Genomic DNA, 20,252 nt, shown 5'->3' with positions numbered 1-20,252 from the left:
CAAAGCTGACATGGCTACGGTATATTTTTTTGGTTCGAAAACATAGGGACCTGAATAAGACAAATTCATGAGAACAGAATTAGCAGTAGTTGACAGTCAAGGGGGAAAAATCAATTATGGAATATTGAATACTCCGGACGATATTGCAAACACAGAGTTAAAACCGTAAAATTAGAACGTCTGCTTGTATGGGATGAAACGGCTAAAAAGGTACCATGGCCGTTATAGAGATCCGCCATTTTGTCGTGAATGTTCGAGCTCTAGTCCCACTAAACCTCTGCGCACTGGGGATGTGCTGTGCAATATAAATGAACAGTGTCCTTGTCACGTAAAAACCGCTGTGAAATATGAATGAAGAAGCATAGTCATAGTGTTGGCTCTTGTCTGAAGAGGTTAGAAAGGTGTTGCGGAGAGTTGAATTTTACACCAGTCACTATTATCTTTACTTTCAAGACTTTCAACACATTTTATTATCACCTTGTCACTATTTACAAGTCGGATGTAATTCTCACGACTAGTATGCAATCAGTCTGGATGCTCTCTATTTGACCAACGGAATCCGAAACAAGTTCGAAGGGGGGTAAAAGTTAAAAAAAAACAAAAAACAAAAAAAAGAAACAAAAAATGACAGTTAAAGACCTTTTTCAGTCAGTTTCTTGAAGGAAATTGGTCTTTCAATTATGACCTCAAATCAGTGTTTAGTTCGACAAAATACAGTGGGGACATGCCTTAAATCTCGACCACTTCGCTTTTGCAGTTTCTTTCATTTGGCCATGAAATACCAGTTGTAGTGGCGAGCATTTTTACAATTCTTACACTAATTAGTATAATAAAAGGACCTTAAACACGAAGGTGCGCTATGTAAGGAAGTCTTCCCTGGGAAGACCTGGGCTCATTTGTCACTCATCGTTGACGTGTGCGGGTCAAATTTAAATGCTGGAAGACGAGCAAAAGGAGCTGATGAGATATCTATTGTTTACTTCCACCAGCATGGTGGCATGAGGTAACGTGCGAACCACCTACTTCGATCTCAAATTTACCGCCACAAATAAAGACAGTTTCCATTGGAGAAAGGAAATACAAATCTCAAAAATTCTTGTATTGTGATGAAGACATAAAACAATTTTGAGGAATGCGCCCGCTGTTCACTGCTTTGGAGTAGCTGTAGCTCAAGCTGACTTGACTCCAAGAGTTCTACATCACACGACGGTTGATTGACAAATGGTCCAGTGGGACCTAAGGCTCCTTTTATAGCGCGCCTTCGTGTTTAAACGGACTGAGCGGAGACGGCATTTTATGAGGCCTGTTCGATATGAAACGTCATGCGATGAAATCAGTTTCCACAGCATTTCCACAATGCCACCATACTCCATTCAGTTTGGCCAGCGGCCATACTGTGTACGCCTGACGCGGAGACTAGAAGGAGTAAAAAGATTGGTGATTAGTAAAAAACAAGCCGAACACTTTAAAGAGAATCTTGGTAATCCTGGTTTCCACAAGAGCGTACGGATCAACCATTTCGAGAATTGGTTGCGATTTGAAACGACCCGGGCGCTCATATCAATAGATGGAGGCCTTAGAGTCACTCATTTTTTTCGGTGGGACTAGTAAAAATTTAGGCTTAGTTTTTTAAAGCAGTATTCTTACTTTCTGTAAATTTAAGGATAATCTCGTCAAGTATGTATTCTTTGATATAAGAAAAGAGAAAACCGAACACAGGAGAAGCTCTAAAGTCGTAAAACGTGGTTGAAAATTTAAGCCGCTTTTAGACTGGTAGGGTTCGATCTTGATGCAAAACTAAAAGTAGGTTTTTACGCTTGTTCCTCTCTTCAAAGCCGAGCTGCAAGGTTTTGAAAGAGGAAACTTGTCAAGGAAACCATAAAGGGAATCATGGCTACTCCATCGAACTCTCACGGACAAGTTCACTTTCAAAGGAAAACAGTCTGTTGTAAATACTCTTCACCTTCCATCATGCACCGCGTCGAGAATCTTTTATTTATTTTTAATTATTACAGTTTCTCCAAATCTAGATTAAATTAAATTACTAAATAGATGCATAAATAAATACATAGACATAAACATAAACAGAATAAATAAATAATGATGATGGAGAGGCAGCATCCAAAAGCGTCCTAGACACCATACGAGGGATGCTCCCCAGTAAGATATAATATTAAAAAACAGTTATCATAGTATAGAGTTTCATTTCTAAGTATTACATTGAATCAAATCTAAAAATTCTAAGTATTACCAAGGAATGAAGTAACTTTATGTTTAAGGCTAGAAATACTAGCAGAATCCTTTATATTATTTGGAAGACTGTTCCATTCATTCCCAACACGGATAAAAAAGCTATATTTAAAAATATTTGTTCTACTGTACATGCTGACTAGGTCAAGAGAATCATTCTTCCTTAAGTTATAATTTACACTACGATCTTTACAGAAAAGCAACTTATCTTTACAGAAAAGCAACTTATCTTTACAGAAAAGCAACTTATCTTTACAGAAAAGCAACTTATCTTTACAGAAAAGCAACTTATCAGAAATCAATGTACTTAAAGTACTAACCTGCCCACTTCTTCCCACTTGATGAAGTCGCGGACCAAAATGAACTTGGCGAGGCAGATACTAGGTTCTCTGGTATCCCTGTGCTCATTATCAGGGCTGTCTCGTTCTTCAAATCATAAAAGTACTTAGAGGAAACTGTTTTCCAGGTCACACCGTCATCGGTGCTTCGGTGAAAGCTCATTTTATAGTCTACTCCAAAGAGCGCTCCATTTGCAGGGTCGAAAGCAATGATACTGACGATGGACTCATCAAGACCTGGTAAATTCCACGTAGGTGATTTTAGTTTGCTTGGCAAATTAATGAATATATTTGGCGTCACTTGTTAAACGAATCCTTCTCACTGAGTGCAATATTGACTCGACATTGTACGCCTATTGTCTGGTTCCGAGGGCAAGTGTGATTTATTTTGCTGAAGTCAGCATTTCCGGAGACGAATTCGAGAGAAACATTTAGACACGAATATTCCCTGAATCATGTTGCTTAAAAGTTTCCCTTTTTTTTTTCAACTGCTGAATGAGAACCCGTGTACAATTTTTTAACTTCGCTTCTGACTTTGTTCACCCAACCCTAATTACACCTCCAGCTTTAACCATGTTCCCTTCCGGCGGAGACATTCCTGTTTTATCATAATTCAGCTAAATGTAAACCCAGTCCTCTCCCCCTCCCCGCCCCTCCAGAGTGTAAAACAAAAGGACTTGTTATACACTCGTGTGGGTAAGCCGGTTAGTGATCACCTGCCATTTTTTTTTAATTGACAGGTACTCTGCCGGTGATTTGATTTGACAGGAACATCAATATTCAATGTTCCAGCGCGCTAGCCGTCACGCCATTGCGTTCTCTGATAGTTTAACATTACCTGTCCAATCCAATCCGTCAATCGAGGAGAAACAGCTGCTCTCTGATCTAACAAACAAGAGAATTTATTTTATAACTCAGAATGACAACCTCTTAAAGAAATGCAATCTACTTATTGAAGATCCTTTTTTCACTCACTTTTGTTCAGTGTACATACACACATAAAACCGTCCGGAGTCTGGGTCCAACAGCACGGCCCTTCGAGAGTATTCTGGGACACCTGCCAATAAAAAACCATGTTAGACCAAGGATTGTTTTGGTTTATTCAGTTGATAAGAATCGCGGTACGTATTATATTTATAAGGTCCATCTATTCCTTGACAATTGTCACGATTACGTTTACGAAAATGAGCTCAATCAAACGCTTATGGTCATGCCAAAAAAGGAAACAAATATCAACAAGAAAAGATGTAATTCCATGGTAAACACATTTTCATCAGTGCTAGTAAGAATAATTTAGATCAATACCATTGTCGGAACAACTGCGCACCTACCCCTCCCCTAATCCAACAAGAGTCAAATGTTAACAACTTCCGGTTAATGTTGGGTTAGGGGAAGGGTAAGTGCCCATTTGCTCTGATCCTGACCTTGATCCGATAATTTGTATGCTGAAGTTAGGGTTTGAGGGCTATCATACCGCCAAACGGAGGCAATGGTTCAGCCATGCAGCCATACAGCTCGGCTCGCATTATTTTAAGAACTGGAGCGCTGGTTGGAATAAAACGCACATAGCGCGCCGTAAATGGCTCAAATAATTTCACCAGGATCGGGTTTTTAGCTTCTTGGTCATCCTTTGGACCATTCAGCTCCTGCCAAAAAAATACCGATGAGAATTACAGGTATATTGCATGCATGAGAATTAGATTGCACTCTGAGGTTCAAACTCTTTCCTCTGATGCTGGTGGTATCTCTTACGAAAAAAATTCATTTCATTTCATTTCGGACCTACATGCACGCTTTTTAACCGCGAATGTCCCCATTTTTAAATCTCTACTTACTAGAATTTTCTTAGTCCATTCTTGTAACTCTATTGAAAATGCGACCCCATCCAGGCGCACATCCCCATTAGCCTATTACTAGGAAGTTAGCCGCCGCCCCCCCTCCGGGATTTTCCAGGCATCAAGTGACTCCCTATATTATGAAGTCTGGAATCTTGAAAACGAACTTGGTTCCCGTTGAAAGGTCATGTCATCTTTTTGTGTCGTCGTTATGAAAAGGAATCACATCGTCTTTTACTTTTCAACTTTACCTTAATGATTCCATTTTCTGTATAATCCAACCACTCTATGCTGTTGTTACTGAACTTCAGCTGAAAACGTGTCACAAAGAACGAAGCAGCCCCTTGTGTTGCCACTCGAGTCACCTTCCGTAATGAGCCAAAGTCAACCTGAGGGGTGGAGGGAGAACTGAATTGTTAACTTGCTCTTTCAAACTGACAAATAAAGCAAAACGAGATAAATTTCTTTGCCTGCCATCGACATTTCACGACTGAGTACCCATCAGCTTGTTGTGATATGCTCTTTTTCTTGATTAGTCGCTGCGATTTCCTTTATTTTAGTTTTATTAACCCTTTGACCCTTAAGTTTGATAAGAATCTGATTTCTCCAAACAATATCACTCCTGAATCCTACATTAAAGTCATGAGAATAAAGGAAATGATCACCAGCTAAAGAAGCTCTTGATTGTTAAACAAATTCTTCCTGTCAGCACCTTGAAAGATGCATAGAGAACAGTATGGAGAATATGCATACTGAACAGTATGGAGAATGTCCATGCTGGTGTTAGGTTGTAAAGGGTTGAGCGCAATCAAAAAGCGCTCTAGTGCGAAAGTAAACGTTTCCCTTACTCCTCCCCCCATTGTATCATGCCAATGCGTCACGTGGTCCGCTTAGCAGGACACAGGTATCAACAACAACATTTCTTGGACGGATGACGTCGAATGTTTGGGTGATTTGTGCTCTCACCATTATTTATAAATGTATAAAATGATTACACATAGTACAAGAACTCTAATGTTGTTAAAGTCATTTCGATCTTCATTGTTAACTGGTAGTGGCTTTGCTATAATTTTCGCCTCAGTCTGCCCTACCAGGTCTAGAACGATAAACAAACCCCGTTATACGATACCATACCTGAAGATAATCCAATCCGCCCATTGTCGCCTGCCAGCCGAAGGGAAAATAAGGAACATCTTTGTTCAGGCGGATATAAGTGGGATTTGACACCGTTCGGGATGTGTCCACGCTGTGACTTAGCGCTTCATCAGGGATATGTCCAGACTCCAAACCAAGAGGGTCAATGCAATTTTCTGTAAGAAAGACAGTGATCACGAGGTAGCGGGCACTGCTCTTATATGAGGTCTGGCAGAATGCTTTTAGATTGAGGGAGCATCAAATGAGCAACCTCGTTCCCAGGGCTTTTCCCTTTTTGAATATTTTGGCGGGCGGGAAAAATATTCAAAAAGGGAAAGCCCTGGGAACGAGGTTGTCAAATGAGGCTACCACAGAGGCCATATTTTAAGTATAATTCAGCTTCTCACTCCCATCTACTGAGATCATAAGATTTCATATGCATAGGAATATTTCGAAACAACAAATCCTGTGCTGAGATCTCACGGGGCGTCTATTCGTTTCCAGCCGTAAAGTCGAGCTATATGAGCGCGTTACTATGAGAGCATATAGGGAGACCAAGTTGATATCTAATACCGGTGTATGCTACTTGACTCTTGAGGCCGATAACATCACGCAGTTTTCACGAGTCATAGACTCGACATTCCACTGACAAACTACCTCAAATCTAACTCTAACGATGACTTCTGCTCAGGTTTTTGAAACGTCAGTCACCGTCGCCAACAACAGTCCTGTCAGGAAAACTCTCACACCGATGATCAGACCTCGCAATCAATTCAACCCCCCTGTGGGATAAACGTTTAACATCCCACAATCTCAGGGCAGTCTCTGCAGGAGGGTTTTATCTCGATGTAACTTCAAACTCTTTGAAATAATTTGGAAGGAGATGTGTAATAGTTGGAAGAGATCGGGAATTGTTTATCAGATTGCGGAGGCCTAAGAATCAACTCAATATGACCTCAGCGAACTTACCAGGAGCGCCTTCAACGGGACAGCCGAACACTTCAAATCTCATACAAACCAGCTCCTGCCAGGCAAGCGGTCTAAGGCGAATGCTATGTGCCTCGATTTCATTTTTCATTTGGTGAGGAACTGGGGTAGACCTGTCGAAATTTCCAGCGAACTCCTAAATGGAAAGCAATTAAAAATATATCCAAATTAGGGGGAAAAAACCCTTATGACTGGTCTAGTTTTATCATTTAAGAAAGAGAGGGTAGAAAAGGAAAACTTTTTTGTGGTGTAGATTACTTCAGTCATGGGTCCCATTATACGAAGGGCGGGTGACGCTATCCAGTGGAATAACAAGGCTCGAGTAAACTTTTCAGGGACTTAAACAAGCCCATAAGGTATATTATTATCCAACTGCACTTCGTAGAGTACAAATAACGCCATAAACGAGTACAAATATCACGCGGTATTTGTACTCTAGAGTACCGGTTAAACAGGTTTTCTTGCATCGCGCAAGCGAGGGATTGGATTAAATACGTATGATGTGCGATCCTCGCAGTAGATAGCGCTATTTATGCAATAGCGAAAATCAGACCTGAAAAAAATCAGGCCTGTACGGAACTCGAACCACTGACCTCTGCGATACTAGTGCAGCGCTCTACCAATTGAGCTAACAAGCCAACTGGGAGCAGGCCGTTAAGTTGATTCGTAATAAACCCGTGAAAGTGATAAATGAGATGCAATGTATATATGAAGTTCATATATTTTGAACTGCGGTATTAGATACGTATGATGTGCGATCCTCGCAGTAGATAGTGCTTTCAGGTCTGATTTTCGCTATTGCATATATAGCGCTATCTACTGCGAGGATCGCACATCATACGTATCTAATACCGCAGTTCAAAATATATGAACTTCATATATTCATTGCATCTGATTGGATTAAAGTTAGAAAAAAAAATGACGGACAATTTGAGTCATATTTCTGACCACGAAGAGTCGGAATGGCTGGCATATATAGATCCAAGTTTATAAGATGAATCGAACGAAGAAAAACAGCTAGACGAACAGGAAATTTCTTCATTTATTGAAGAAAATGGACAGCAACGCAACAACGCGCCAATTCCGTTCCGCTTCGCATACTTCTGTCACACACTCCTTGTAAATAAATATCCGCGAAATTCGCTCGCACTGACATAACAGTTTGGTGTGTTGGATAATAAATAACTTATTATACGTTTTGTTGTGTAGTATCGCTGAGTATTTGTACTCGTTATTTGTATTTTGATTCGCCCTACGGGCTCGTCAAAAGACGGCACAACTCGTAAAAATACTCAGCGATACTACACAACAAAACGTCTTGTAAGATATATTTACTGGCCTTTTTAAAATTTACTGGCAACTTGTTCGTTGCATGCGTGATTATCAGCCATCAGTGTCTGCCTTCTGCGCTATTTCGGAATATTTGAATGGGCTTAATGAAATTGTTCGTTAATTTGTACTTTGCGCATATGCCATCCTCGTAAAACCGAGAGAAGACGAAAGCTTAATACTCAACTTATCGAAGCCATTTTCAGTGTAATTGTACCAGTCCACCTCGTTATTGCTGAACTGTATCAGATATCTCTTGACCCAGTGTTGTTTCTGGCTTCTGCCATAAGTTACAATTCGTGTCACTCGTGTTTTCTTGGTGAAATCGAGCTCAATGAATTGCTGGTCATTTGCGATGAAGGCACACCACGCATCGTTGTCTCCGCCTAAACCCAAGAGAAAAGTTCTTACTTAAAGATAAAAACAGATTATTTTCCTTCCGAGTTTTTTTCAAATCATTCGGGGCATTTTATATTCCTTTTAACAGCACACGGCCTGAGACGATAGACATCGACAAGACTTCGATAGATAGCGGACTAAAACTGTTGTTATAACGGGACACGAGATGAAATCAGTGATACTATTTTCAGCGATGCTTCGAGAACCATAACTCAGCAGTGGTACACTCAGGGGCGTAGCCAGGGGAGGGTTCCAGGGGTTCCGGAACCCCCCTCTCCTCAGTCACTTTATCTCAGCAAGAGTGTAATGGACTCTCGATTCCTGAAATTCTTCATTTTTCTATGCTTACAATGGTTGTCTTTACACTAGGCCGTTAAGTAAGACTTAACGAGGCGTACACTAACAGTAATAATGTCACGGAAGATCTCCAGGACATCCGAGACAACTTCGAAGACATCTGGACCAAGTGGTTTGATCTGGCAGTCACTACTGTGGCAAATGTCGGTGTTGTGCCTTCCATACCGCGCCGAAGCAATCAGCAGCAGCCTCGCGACAATGTACCAGCCCAGACACCATCTGATTTTCTACAAGAGGGCAGTTGCTATTCCCCTTCTAGACCATCTACAATCAGAGATGAAAACATACTTCAATCGGCTACTAATGATGCTGTCTTGTCCAGCCTCTTTAATCTTCTTTCTGAGCTGGTAACCGTCAGAGACAGAAATCCTGGCATAGGAGTAGCGCTAGAGTTTTATGAGAACAACCTTCCTTCTCCTCATGTGGTTGATGTTGAGCTCCTGCTATGGAAGAGAAAGTGGCGCAGCACTGAGGATGCGACCTTCCTACCAGTAGAGTTCAGTCACTCGCAGCATGCGATCGAGAGTTCTTTCCTAACATCCACATCTTGATCCGCATTATGTGCACGTTGCCGTTAACGTCAGCTGAATGTGAGCGCTCATTCAGTACATTAAGAAGGTTAAAAAAATACTTGAGGTCGACCATGTCAAGCGAGCGAGAGTCTGGGCTGGCGTTGATGAACATCAATCACCACCAAGATATGAATATCGAGGAAGTGATAAACACGTTCGCTCGACGGCAACCAAGGCGTCTTCTGGTTGCGTAGCGTAAACGCCAAGTATTGTACGTACGTAATGTAAGGAGTTTAGAACTGTTTTCGTAGGAACCAATTTGGAACCCCCCTCCTGGAAATCCTGACTACGCCCCTGTACACCAGCATAAATATGCATATTCTCAATACTGTCCTCTGTGATACATTTCCTCAGGTGCTAACTATGAGGATGTGTAAAAAATTAACAGCTCGTTTAGAGCTCGCTTTCATTTCTTTTTTTCCCGTGACCTCAATGTTCGATTCAAGATTGATATTTTAGAGAGAAATTAGATGCTAGTCACTCTGAGAAACCCGACTTGATACTAGTGTCTATCATACGTTATGATGCAATATACCAGGATGTGATACAGTAGGCAACAATGGTTTGGTCTGCATACCTGGCCTGGCTTTGTAGGGCTGTAGAAATGAATATGTGGAGGAGGCTGTCAGTTGATAATCTTTGATAATACCAGACTCCATCCCCAAAGCGGATTCGCACCCTGAAAGAAAGTGGTACCGGTGCCATCCTCTTCATCATCAAATGAATCAGAGATGTATTCGAAATTGTACCGATGCAACCTTAGCTGATGGTTATCTTTTGTAAAACATTTATTCATTTGAATTCGACAGTAATTCTGGACAGCAGTGGTTTTCCACACTACATGCGCTGTGATTGGGTTAGAGAGCTACCACCCCCCCCCCTGCCCTCTCAATCAGATGCAAAGCTAAAACCAATCGCCACTCAATATCCGCGTTTTCTATCGCTTCAGAAAGTTGACTTCTTTTTACTCTGAGTTTTTTTAACGACAATCAGCGACAAAATTAGTTGTCACATTGCGTTCAACAGCGCTAAATATATGCTGAAAACACAACTTTTCGTACCACGCTATAAATCATTGATAACCTCCCCCCCTCCCTCCCCCATCAAATGTTGACTCTATGAAGCTAAGAGTTCCCGAAATCTCGATACAACAATTTTTTTAGGGGGGGAGGGGAGAGGGCGATAGGTTAAGTTAACAAGGTCAAAAGGTATGAATTTGAAGAAATGAGGGTTTGAAAAGGTCACTGTGTCAACAATTTGTCGCTGATTGTCGGTCCTTTTGGCCACCAACCTTTACCCTTGAATTACTGTTGTGAGTACAATGGTTTGGTTTTACGTAACTTCTCTGAAACACAATTACGGATGGTTCCCGATATCTTATCGACACTTGATTTGTATTTTACTGTAAAACACTTTCGAAAAACTATATTTGGAAAGTATGTTTGTGCTGTATAAACCTCAAAATTAATTAACTGATGGAACGATAGCTGATGTCTTTATGTCATAATAGGAATATACAATATGGCGTTGTCTTTGGTGAAATGTTAAAATCTATTCGCACCAGGTATAGTCATCTCTATGGAAAGTGTTTGAAGGCGACTGGAGAAAGGGGTTCCCTTTGTTATCACGTGACCGTTGTCCGTATATTCTTTGTAGTATAGCAAACTAACTGGAGTTACAATATGATGTCTTCCGTTTTTCAGGGAGTGGTCGCTGTCAAATATCACAGTGAAGTTAAATTGGACTTCTTCCGCCCACAAAATTTGGTCAATCTGAAACAAGAACCGAGAAATTCAAGATGAAGTCCCAATAGAATATTTTAAGCTGATTGGTAAAGTAGGCCTCATTCGTGTCATACTATAACTCCATGACCCATTTTGTGCAAGGAGATCAATTTGAGAATATCAAAATTCTCAATGAATATTATTACTTCCGCCTGAATGTTACAATAAAGTGCTAAGTCTGTATCGATAAGCATTATTCGTCTATTTTCGGCCGACTTCTATCATTTTATGTTCTGTCTCACACTGCCTTTTATGCAAATGAAACCCATATTAAGACAAAAGTAAAAACTTAAAGCTCATTTTATCATTTGATTTTGTCTCCTGCCGAAACACCGCCCGTTGAAAGATTAAACACATTTAATTAAGGGCGTGTAGGATCAGCCTCACAATGCCTTAGGGATATAGATTGTTTTGCGTCCAACTCAAGTGATTAATTAGTGTTAAAGTTTTCGTCAGCTTACCAAGAAAGTCACGCTGTCGTCTTTCTGCTGAACTCGAAGAGACCCCGTCATTAAGGAAGAATCCACTTTTTTGAATTTGAGAAATGGCGTCAGCATCCAGGTCACGTGAACACCACGTGCGTCTGACCGTGACTCAGAGGAGTGCTTTACTGTAAATGTATATCTATACTCAAATCTAAAGGGCAAAAAACAAACTTCAGTTTTCTCCATGGCTGCAAAACCGTTTCAAAGGAAATAGTGTTTTCGAAAACAGCAATAATGAGATCTTCACGAAGCTAACTCAGTGAAAGGTAGAGTTGACTTCAACGCTAATTCAGAATAAACCTTCTCTCAGATGACATTTAATTTAAAGGAGCGTTGTGTACGAAAACTAAGTATAACTTGAAGGACGTGAGATGAGACCTAAAAATGTACGTTTGACCCTCATGAGTGACTAGCATTTAATTTCTCTCAACAATGTCACCACTGAATCACACATTAACGTCACGAGAATATTGGTAACATCTAGACACGCTAGGTGCGTATAAGAGTTGCAGTTTCGTATATTTGTTGGAAGTTGCCCTCTTCCGTAACTGACGTCAAAGGCAGCTCAAATTTACTGGTGTATAGACTCCTTCTTGCACTTCTGCGTTGATCACAAAAAGAAGCTGTGGTACTGAACTTTTATATCAGCCCTGTGAAAGTCATTCACTCACCCGTGTTTCATGGACGTACTGTTGTTCATATTATGACCGATTGTCATCTGTAGTTTAGGATCAGCCTTAAACGAAAATACAGAAAATTTACTTCCTGCTCTTGGAGTGTAAATTACTCAGATGTTAAAAATCTTTACTGCCAAATTTATTGTTTCGCCCTGCGCGTATTGCAGACCTCGAAGGGATTATAAATTTGCCTGTTCGGTAAATCTTCTTTGTGGGGTCGCTGTTAACAAAACACAACAACGGAATTCGCCAGCCGGCCGCCTCCCCACTTGCAAGGCTGTTCTTGCGAGACGTGAGCTGAGGATGATTCCAGAAAAGAATTACAATATAATGCGGCATCCCTAAATAGTTATTATATGGACATATCTTAAGGCATGAGGGATGAATGGAAATCGGGAAAAATAAAGAGGAATAATACAAACAATGAAACAATAGCAGCACAATAAAATAGGTTAAGACTATTCTTGAAATGATACAAGAAACACACAAGCAACCCACATTGTCGGACCGTCGTTGTATTCGATGATCCTCAGAACAAACTGCAACATAGCAAAAAATTCATACAAGTTTTAAACAATGGCATGTGTAGTGTACAGTGAGGGCTCCTCTACAAATCGGCAATCTTTAAAAAAAAACTGCGTAAAGGCTGCTGTACGACGGAATCACTAATAAACGAGGGAAAATTCCTAGTGAGGAGTCCTATTCCAGTACGTTCAGTGAATTGATGAGGCTGACGTTTGAGAAAACAAGCTAGGGTGTATTTATAGAGCAAAGACCACATTCCTTGATTTATTTCTCTCCTTCAGTCTCTCACAACATATTAGTTACGAGTACAACGCCGGCTAACGGAACAGATAGGAGAGAGAAACGTAGAATGAAACGTGGAAAGTTAGTATATAGACTCGCCACACAAGAACGTGGCCAAATACATGGCACATTGAAGGAGACAATAACTAGTGAGTACTTTTCCAAAAATTGCCAGAAAAAAAAAATGGATTACTCTTCACTTTTTTTCAAAAATGATGAGTAAGGCTCATGAAAATTTACGAAGTACCGATTTTGAAGCGCGTTCGTAACGTTGAAGTTGGTTAACCACCCTAGCTATTCCCCTTTTGAATTTGTCTTTATATCATACTTGGATACTTTTCCAGTGAAAATCGATCTTGTAAACTCACAACAGAGTTTTCTTTGTATATATAATTAAAGGCCTTTTATGAGTCACATTTACCTGACTGAAGAAGATTTAACCAAAGGAAAACACGACAAATTGTCTTAGCTTGCTTCATGGCTTCTTCATCTGTCTTTCTTCGACGTTCAGTATGCTTCCAGTAAACCAGTAAACAATGAAATATTCATCGAGTACGAAACTAAGAGATAACGTATCATTGTTTTCGTTTAAATTTAACAATGAAATTGAAAGTAGGGGTGATAATTGATAGAGCACTTTATAATTGATAACAGTGTGTCTGTGAAATGTTTTCGTGTCGACAGTGGTAATGTTTGTAAATTCTTCCACCTCGCTGCGTGAGAGATATCATTCCTTGGTACTAAACGCCTTCCTGTTTACTCCGTTAACGTGAGAGTAATAAAAAGTCAATGTTTCGGAAAGAAAACTGTAGAAATGATGACTTATAAAGCACATTGAAGCTTGAAAGACTCAGCAGCCAATTATCCAAAATGTATTTCTCAGCAGAAGTGCTAATTAAAGATGATAATAGTTTTTAATTCTTTAAAGTTAAGAACTCTACATGGTAAATGGTTTCGGGAGTTTAATAATTGATAAAGTGCTCGACAGATAACGGTATCAGTCGGACCAATACAAAATCGCGCAATAAAATCCCACTTTATCTCGAAAATTCGCTCGGATATTGCAAAAGATAGACATGCTCATCATTAATAAACAACTACAAAATAAGGAAGTAATTACGGTGAGTAAGCACTTAATTGTCACCGACATCAACACAGCTAGGAGAAGGTAAAACGCGATATTTTGAAACGGCCTTACGGATGGAGAGAAGAGCGTGTTTGAAAAAGTGTAACTGATATTGGGCGTTGAAAAACTCCTTTGTTTATCTTATACCCCATTCATACCAACAAAACATGTTTAGTTAAAACAGGTTTAACTGAATGAAAATCAGAAACAGAATACCGAGAAAGCGAATTTTCCAGCGGATTCAAGTAGTCACTACCTTGTTTTTTCATTGTGCTAAATTTGAAGTCGACAAACACCGATTAAAGCAGCTTCTATGAAGAAAACAATTTTAAACCGCGTTTAACAAAAAAGCTTTAAAACAGGTTTAAGTTTTAATTTGGTGTGAACGGGATATTAGTTTGAATCTCGAACAGGTCGGAGGAAAATCGTGAGCTCAAGAAGGGTGAATTTTTTTTTTCTTTTTTTTCAGTGGTTGATAAGGGCTTTATCAAGTCGAGGAACAAAACAAAAAGCAATTGTCGATGAAAGACCTTAAGAAGCTTAGCGAATTACCTTACCTGAACTTAATTTTAGGATAAACTTTCTGTGATTGATATTGACCTGAAAGCTTGAACCTGGAAACAGGGCGAAATAAGAAAGGGGGAACATATATATCGACGAAAAACTTACTGAGGGTACTGAACGCGAGAACGTTAAATGAGGGGATATTTCAACCCGAACGCAATAGGGAACGTATAATATTTCATTAACAACACAACAAACTTGATTCACAAGCAGCAATTTTATTTCTTTATTTAGCAGTCATCTGATCATCACCGCAAGTCACATTTTTATACAAAAACTTTAATTAATTTCAAATTCAGCAGAGGTTTTCTCGACTGAAATTCGAGGAATTTACATGCAGCAACGAAAGAACTGTTAGTAAGCGAAGAGGCTGAAAACTTCCGGCATCTGCATGTCAGTGCTATCTTATTGAGGCCCTTCATCTTACCACGAAGTAAACTGATGGTACAAAGTTTTGTCAACAAAACTGTCTTCGAAGTTTCAAAATTGAAGTCACAAATTTAAACAAAATCTGGGTTAAGTTAAAACTGTTTTCGTTTTAACAACCCAGGAATGATCTCACGAAACTATTTTAATATTAATATTTTAATCTTAAAAGAGTTTATAAATCATAACGCTATTGTGAGACCAAAAGAAATGTTTAAAAGGAAAACGTATCTTCTACGTTTGTTACAGTTTGATGTATCTAAGCCCTTTTCCTCGGTATTTTTTACCAACCATATCAAGGTCGTAATTGTGACATGTCCCAACAAAACTGTCAACTATCGCTACCAAAATGGCTATTTGATATTTTCCCTACCAGTGTCCCATTATCTAATTTTACGTGCTGTGTGCAAACGTATGCAAGAGTTATATATGTGATAAAGTTGTAATATTTACAAGTTTCACAATTGTCAATAGGCACCCATTTCATTACTGGCCGCAACATTTCCATGTGCCCACTAGGCTCCAAGCCTTGCTTCCAGCGGTCATCACATGGATTCCATGCCCGGAAACTAGAAAGTAAAAGAAAGGAAAAGCGTACAGTTTTCAAGGGAGGGTACAAGGAACAGTGAGCAGCCAGTCGAGACTGGCATCAACAGGATCGTTTTGTGCATTCAATAATATTGAGAATTATCGAGTTTTTACTCACCTCCCCAGGTAGTTCCAGTAGAGTTAGCGACCGCTGTTAGCTCACCCGTGGGTATCTCAGACACAAGATTTTCCGGAAGAGCCTTCGCTTTGATCAACTGGGTTTCTGTCAGTGTTTTGTTAAAGTAACCGTCCGTGATCTGTCGCCAAGATTCACCCGAGTCGCGACTACGATGGAAGTTCATTCTTCGATCCAGACCATATATTTCCTTCAAGGAGGGGTTGGAGGCTGTTACACTAATGATGAAAGGCTGAACAGCTGAAAAAAAAGATTCAGGGATAAGCTAAGTTGATAAGTCCATCCTTTGAGTTGACCAGGTTCGAAATGTATGAATGCAAACTAGGTACCTCGCAAAGTTACCGCTTTAAGATAATCCTGTGAAAGGAGACAAGTTCAAATTTTACCTTTTTAAACTACTTTTCTAAATGAGATCCATCGCACAAATAAAATCGTCGGGGGAAACTAACCCAGAATTTCAAATAAAGGCGAAATAATTCGTGTGGCAATATCGTTTGTCTCTATGCGTTTAGTTTGAATTTATGATCAGTAGGAGAGGATTGGAAGGCTTATGAGAAACCTTAAAGCCCGAGACGGAGGGTGGAGGGGAGAGGGGTTGGGGAAGGGGGAGGGGGTGGGGGAGGGGGCCATTAGAGGTATGTTCACGTAACACAAAATAATACTTACCAATCCATTCCACACCATCTGTGGTTGAAAAGCAGCTGCTTTCAATTCTAAGATAAATTTTGGATAAGTAAACTTTTCTGAAGTATTAACTGATTCGAACCAGAGTTGATACGATTCTTATCAAGTTCAATTGTGTTTTATGACTGGTCTCGTATTGGTAAGTTGTAATAGGTATTATGAAAGCCCAGTTGAAGGCTGTTTTCGTAAGCTCAAAAGCAATTACAACTGAATAAACCCGCGCTATCGTTACTTACAATTCACTTGTGTACATGCAGACATAAAACCTGTCAGTGACGGGATCCAACAGGAAGGACCTTCGAGCATACATAGAGACTCCTGCAGAACAACAGCAAAAGTATTGAGATTCAGTCTTATGATAAAGTGCCCGCAAAGGAAAAATCCTAATTTTTAATAAATTGTTTGGTAAGGGTTATCGGCCTTCAGCTCGTGGTTACGTGATTTATTCCCCTCATGCGTTGCCAGAGGGCGCAGCCGTCGGGCAACGCACCAGGGGAATAAATCACATAACCACGAGCTGAAGGCCGATAAATGGCTTATTTTTACATGTGCGAGGATTCCTTAAGGGATGCAAAAATGCACTGAAGAAAAATGGCTCTATTGTTCATGTTTGTTTTGTTTTTCAACACTCCATGCTGGCATTGGTGTGATTCACAAATTTCTCGGCCTTTTTATTATGTTAGTTTTTTAAAGTCGCCTTTCGAATTAGTTGTTCGTCTTGTTCGTAGTGAATGCTAGGAACAGGCTAGCAATATTGAGCGATTCAGAGTCAGAACTGTTTGCTACTCAAAGCAGTTTTAGTGGCGGCACCTCGATTGAGGTTTCGGAAAACAACTTTGAATCTTTATTTGCGGGTGCAGACAACGAGAAGGCAGTTGACAATTTTAATTTACGCACCGAGGATCTTTTGACGGACCTTTTTACAGATAAAAAAGATTCCGGCCGAGGGATTACTACTGTAACCGAGGAAATTCAGGCGAGGAATGAAGGAAGAATACCTCTCAGTTTAATTTCAGAAATTGTAGCGTCGTATTTAATATTTCTGAATAAACATTTGTAAAGTTGTTCTTCATGGACAGGTAATTTAAATACGAGGGGATTATGTATTAATATGCAAGGGAATAAGTCACTTATCCCCCTTGCATATTAATACATAATCCCCCCGCATTTCAATTAGCTGTTCATTAGCCCCGCTCTTCCCTTCAAACAATCAAAGCAGCACCCAGCTTTTCAGACAGTTGATTCGGGGGTTATGTAATATATTCCCTCCGAAAAGAACAAAGGAATTCGAACTGATGTAAAAATTAACCCTTGTTAGAGACCGGTCTTGGGAGGGGGGGAGTCATAAGTATTTGGTTGTGCCACAAAAAAGATTTATCTGATTCCCCAACAAGGCTGTGTGGTATTCTAATGATCACTGGCAGTCAATTTTCCATATTGTCCCCTCTGTACTCTGTTAGTGACCGCCGATCCCTCTCCGTTCCCTCTGAAAGCCAAGCGATTCCCCTCTTAAATCCTCCGAAACCCCTTCGCCAGATGATAAATAATGACAGTTCCCTTACAAGACGATCACGTAGCGCGAGATCATCCGTAAGGGTGCAGCCCTGAAAGAAACTGTTAAGTGTGACGGTGGCTTTTCTACAAGTGACTTATTACGTATGATGCACGATCCTCGCAGTAGAGAGCGCTATTTATGCAATAGCGAAAATCAGACCTGAAAAAAATCAGGCCTGTACGGGATTCGAACCACTGACCTCTGCGATACTAGTGCAGCGCTCTACCAATTGAGCTAACAAGCCAACTGGGAACAGGCCGTTAAGTTGATTCGTAATAAACCCGTGATGATAAATCAGATACAATGTATATATGAAGTTCATATATTTTGAACTGCGGTATTAAATACGGTTAAACGGTTCGAATCCCGTACAGGCCTGATTTTTTTCAGGTCTGATTTTCGCTATTGCATAAATAGCGCTCTCTACTGCGAGGATCGTGCATCATACGTATTTAATACCGCAGTTCAAAATATATGAACTTCATATATACATTGTAAGTGACTTATTGCTAAAAAAAAAAACGCTGCTTGGACAAAAGGCAGCGCAGTAAAATTTACCAATCAGTTTGCGCGAGCCAGACCTAAAACATTCAACTTAAAACTTTTGATCAAGTCATCAAATATTGGTCACCAGGTCACTGACAACATTCCTTTCTAGAAAATCGACGAAGATTAAACCGTACGATCGATTGTTCCTCACGGGTTCAATCCATTTCTTACAATTGTTTTGATAAAAAACTTTCTAATTTTATTCCTCTTACCATCATAAGGTGGAAGTTCTTCAGCAAAACATCCGTAAACCTCTGCTCTCATGGCCCCACCCTTAGCGTCGTGGAAGATTCGTAAGTAACGGGCCACGAATGGCTCGGCTAATTTGGCGAGGACTGCGTAAACGGCCTCTTTATTGCTTTTTGGTCCATTCAACTTTTCACGATAATCCACCCACGTCATACCATCCAAGCTGTACTTTAGTTCGTACAGCTTGACGTAAAAAAATGAGTAAGTTCCTCCCATCGTAGACATTCTCGTCACCCTGCGCAGTGAGCCGAAGTCTATCTGCAAATAGTCATCAGGCGATGATGGATACCATCCATAAGGGAAGTTCTTCACGTTATTGTGGAGACGGATGTACTCTGGCTTAGTATCGCTATTGGAAGGAAGGCTGTGTGTCAGAGCTGCGTCAGTAATTTCACCAGATTCAAGACCCAGAGGAGAGATGCAGTTTGCTAGAGAAGAGGAAAGGAATGATCATTGATTTAAAACATATTCTTGAGTGCAGCTATTTTGCCTACTCACGTTAGGTCGTGATAAGAATTGATAAGTTAGAAATTGGAAAAAATTTTGAATTTTTCCTGCTTCCGTCAAAAAGGCTATATCGACGCCGACGTGCCTTGGTGTGTCCGTTATAATGTGTTACCTATAGGTGAGTATTGTCAAACATGCGGGTTAGTTCGTTAAATTACGCGGTCCGTTTCAAGGTCCGGAAAGGCCTAAGTTTTTTATGTATGTTTCTAGTTTTGATGGTAAATTTAACACTCGTTCAAGCCTCTCTGGCCTGCTGTCTCCTGTTTTTACAATCAAATTCTCGCCTGCGCCTGCGCCTGCGCCAGTACAAAGGCTCTGATAAGTATTGGCGCCTGACCTGCAGGCTCAATTTGAACTTAGATTCCTATTAGTACGTATACCTCAATGACAAATTACATTTTAATTTACTGTACCACAATTGGGCGGAGCCTCCCTTCCGTGGCCATTAGTTACAGTTTTCCTCTATACTCTACTGATCGTACCTGGAGAACCTGGAATGTCACAGCCGTATAACTCGAACCTGATACAGATCAGCTCTTCATATTCCCACGGGCGAATGCGAATACTGTTCGCCTCGATTGGGTAGCGGAGTTTATGGTCGATCATATGTCGGTCTCCCGACTTTTGAGGACCTTTAAAGATCTGCGTATCAAGACAACAAGAACGTAATTGTTGGGCAAAATATGACAGAGCAACATTCAGATCTCTCGATATACCTAAACGCACTCTACGAAGCCGCTTCACATGATTCTAAAAGGATCTTGATTGTAATAAAAAAGTAACCTCAAGAAGTGTAGAGAGCTTGATGAGATTTTAAATCTTTGTGGGGAGGCAAACTTTGCCCTCCATAAATTTCAAGATTCACAATCCTTATTTTGACTATTTTGTGGTCAAACCTCTCTTTATTAGCATAA

General features: G+C 40.2%; 2 protein-coding genes across 2 annotated transcripts in view; both read right to left on the bottom strand.

Annotated features, from left to right (window-relative positions):
- Positions 1 to 452: 452 nt before the first annotated feature.
- LOC111335073 (uncharacterized) lies at positions 453 to 13,470 on the bottom strand. The gene is made up of 15 exons (XM_022940918.2): positions 13,376 to 13,470; positions 12,646 to 12,686; positions 12,142 to 12,206; positions 11,447 to 11,621; positions 10,763 to 10,973; positions 9,779 to 9,880; positions 8,062 to 8,259; positions 6,527 to 6,682; positions 5,558 to 5,733; positions 4,675 to 4,812; positions 4,063 to 4,234; positions 3,564 to 3,645; positions 3,427 to 3,473; positions 2,571 to 2,825; positions 453 to 1,416 (listed from the first exon to the last, which is right to left on the bottom strand). The coding sequence occupies exons 1-15, from the start codon at positions 13,431 to 13,433 to the stop codon at positions 1,334 to 1,336; spliced, it is 1,959 nt and encodes a 652-aa protein (XP_022796653.2). The 5' UTR covers positions 13,434 to 13,470; the 3' UTR covers positions 453 to 1,333.
- A 1,372-nt stretch (positions 13,471 to 14,842) lies between these two features.
- LOC111334289 (uncharacterized) overlaps positions 14,843 to 20,252 on the bottom strand; it is a 13,916-nt gene continuing 8,506 nt past the window's right edge. The window contains exons 7-12 of the mRNA XM_088729327.1: positions 19,821 to 19,980; positions 18,795 to 19,259; positions 16,715 to 16,796; positions 16,461 to 16,507; positions 15,777 to 16,034; positions 14,843 to 15,639 (exon numbers count right to left, since the gene is read on the bottom strand). Coding sequence (XP_088585453.1) covers positions 15,557 to 15,639; positions 15,777 to 16,034; positions 16,461 to 16,507; positions 16,715 to 16,796; positions 18,795 to 19,259; positions 19,821 to 19,980 — 1,095 coding nt within the window. The 3' untranslated portion in view covers positions 14,843 to 15,556. The remainder of the gene's footprint in view (positions 15,640 to 15,776; positions 16,035 to 16,460; positions 16,508 to 16,714; positions 16,797 to 18,794; positions 19,260 to 19,820; positions 19,981 to 20,252) is intronic.

Source organism: Stylophora pistillata, chromosome 8 (genome assembly GCF_964205215.1).
Source record: "Stylophora pistillata chromosome 8, jaStyPist1.2, whole genome shotgun sequence".
Lineage (NCBI taxonomy): Eukaryota > Metazoa > Cnidaria > Anthozoa > Scleractinia > Pocilloporidae > Stylophora > Stylophora pistillata.
The sequence above is the reverse complement of the archived record's forward strand: the minus strand, read 5'-3'. Positions and strand labels throughout refer to the sequence as shown.

Bases quoted from the DNA above. Each gene is read 5' to 3' on its own strand.
- LOC111335073 (XM_022940918.2), bottom strand. From the start codon at position 13,433: ATGAAGCAAGCTAAGACAATTTGTCGTGTTTTCCTTTGGTTAAATCTT. The intron at 10,974-11,446 runs GTAAGCTGACGA...TTCTTGTTTCAG, and splicing joins ACGACAGCGTGACTTTCTTG to ATTGACCAAATTTTGTGGGC. The intron at 3,474-3,563 runs GTGAGTGAAAAA...CTTGTTTGTTAG, and splicing joins TGTATGTACACTGAACAAAA to ATCAGAGAGCAGCTGTTTCT.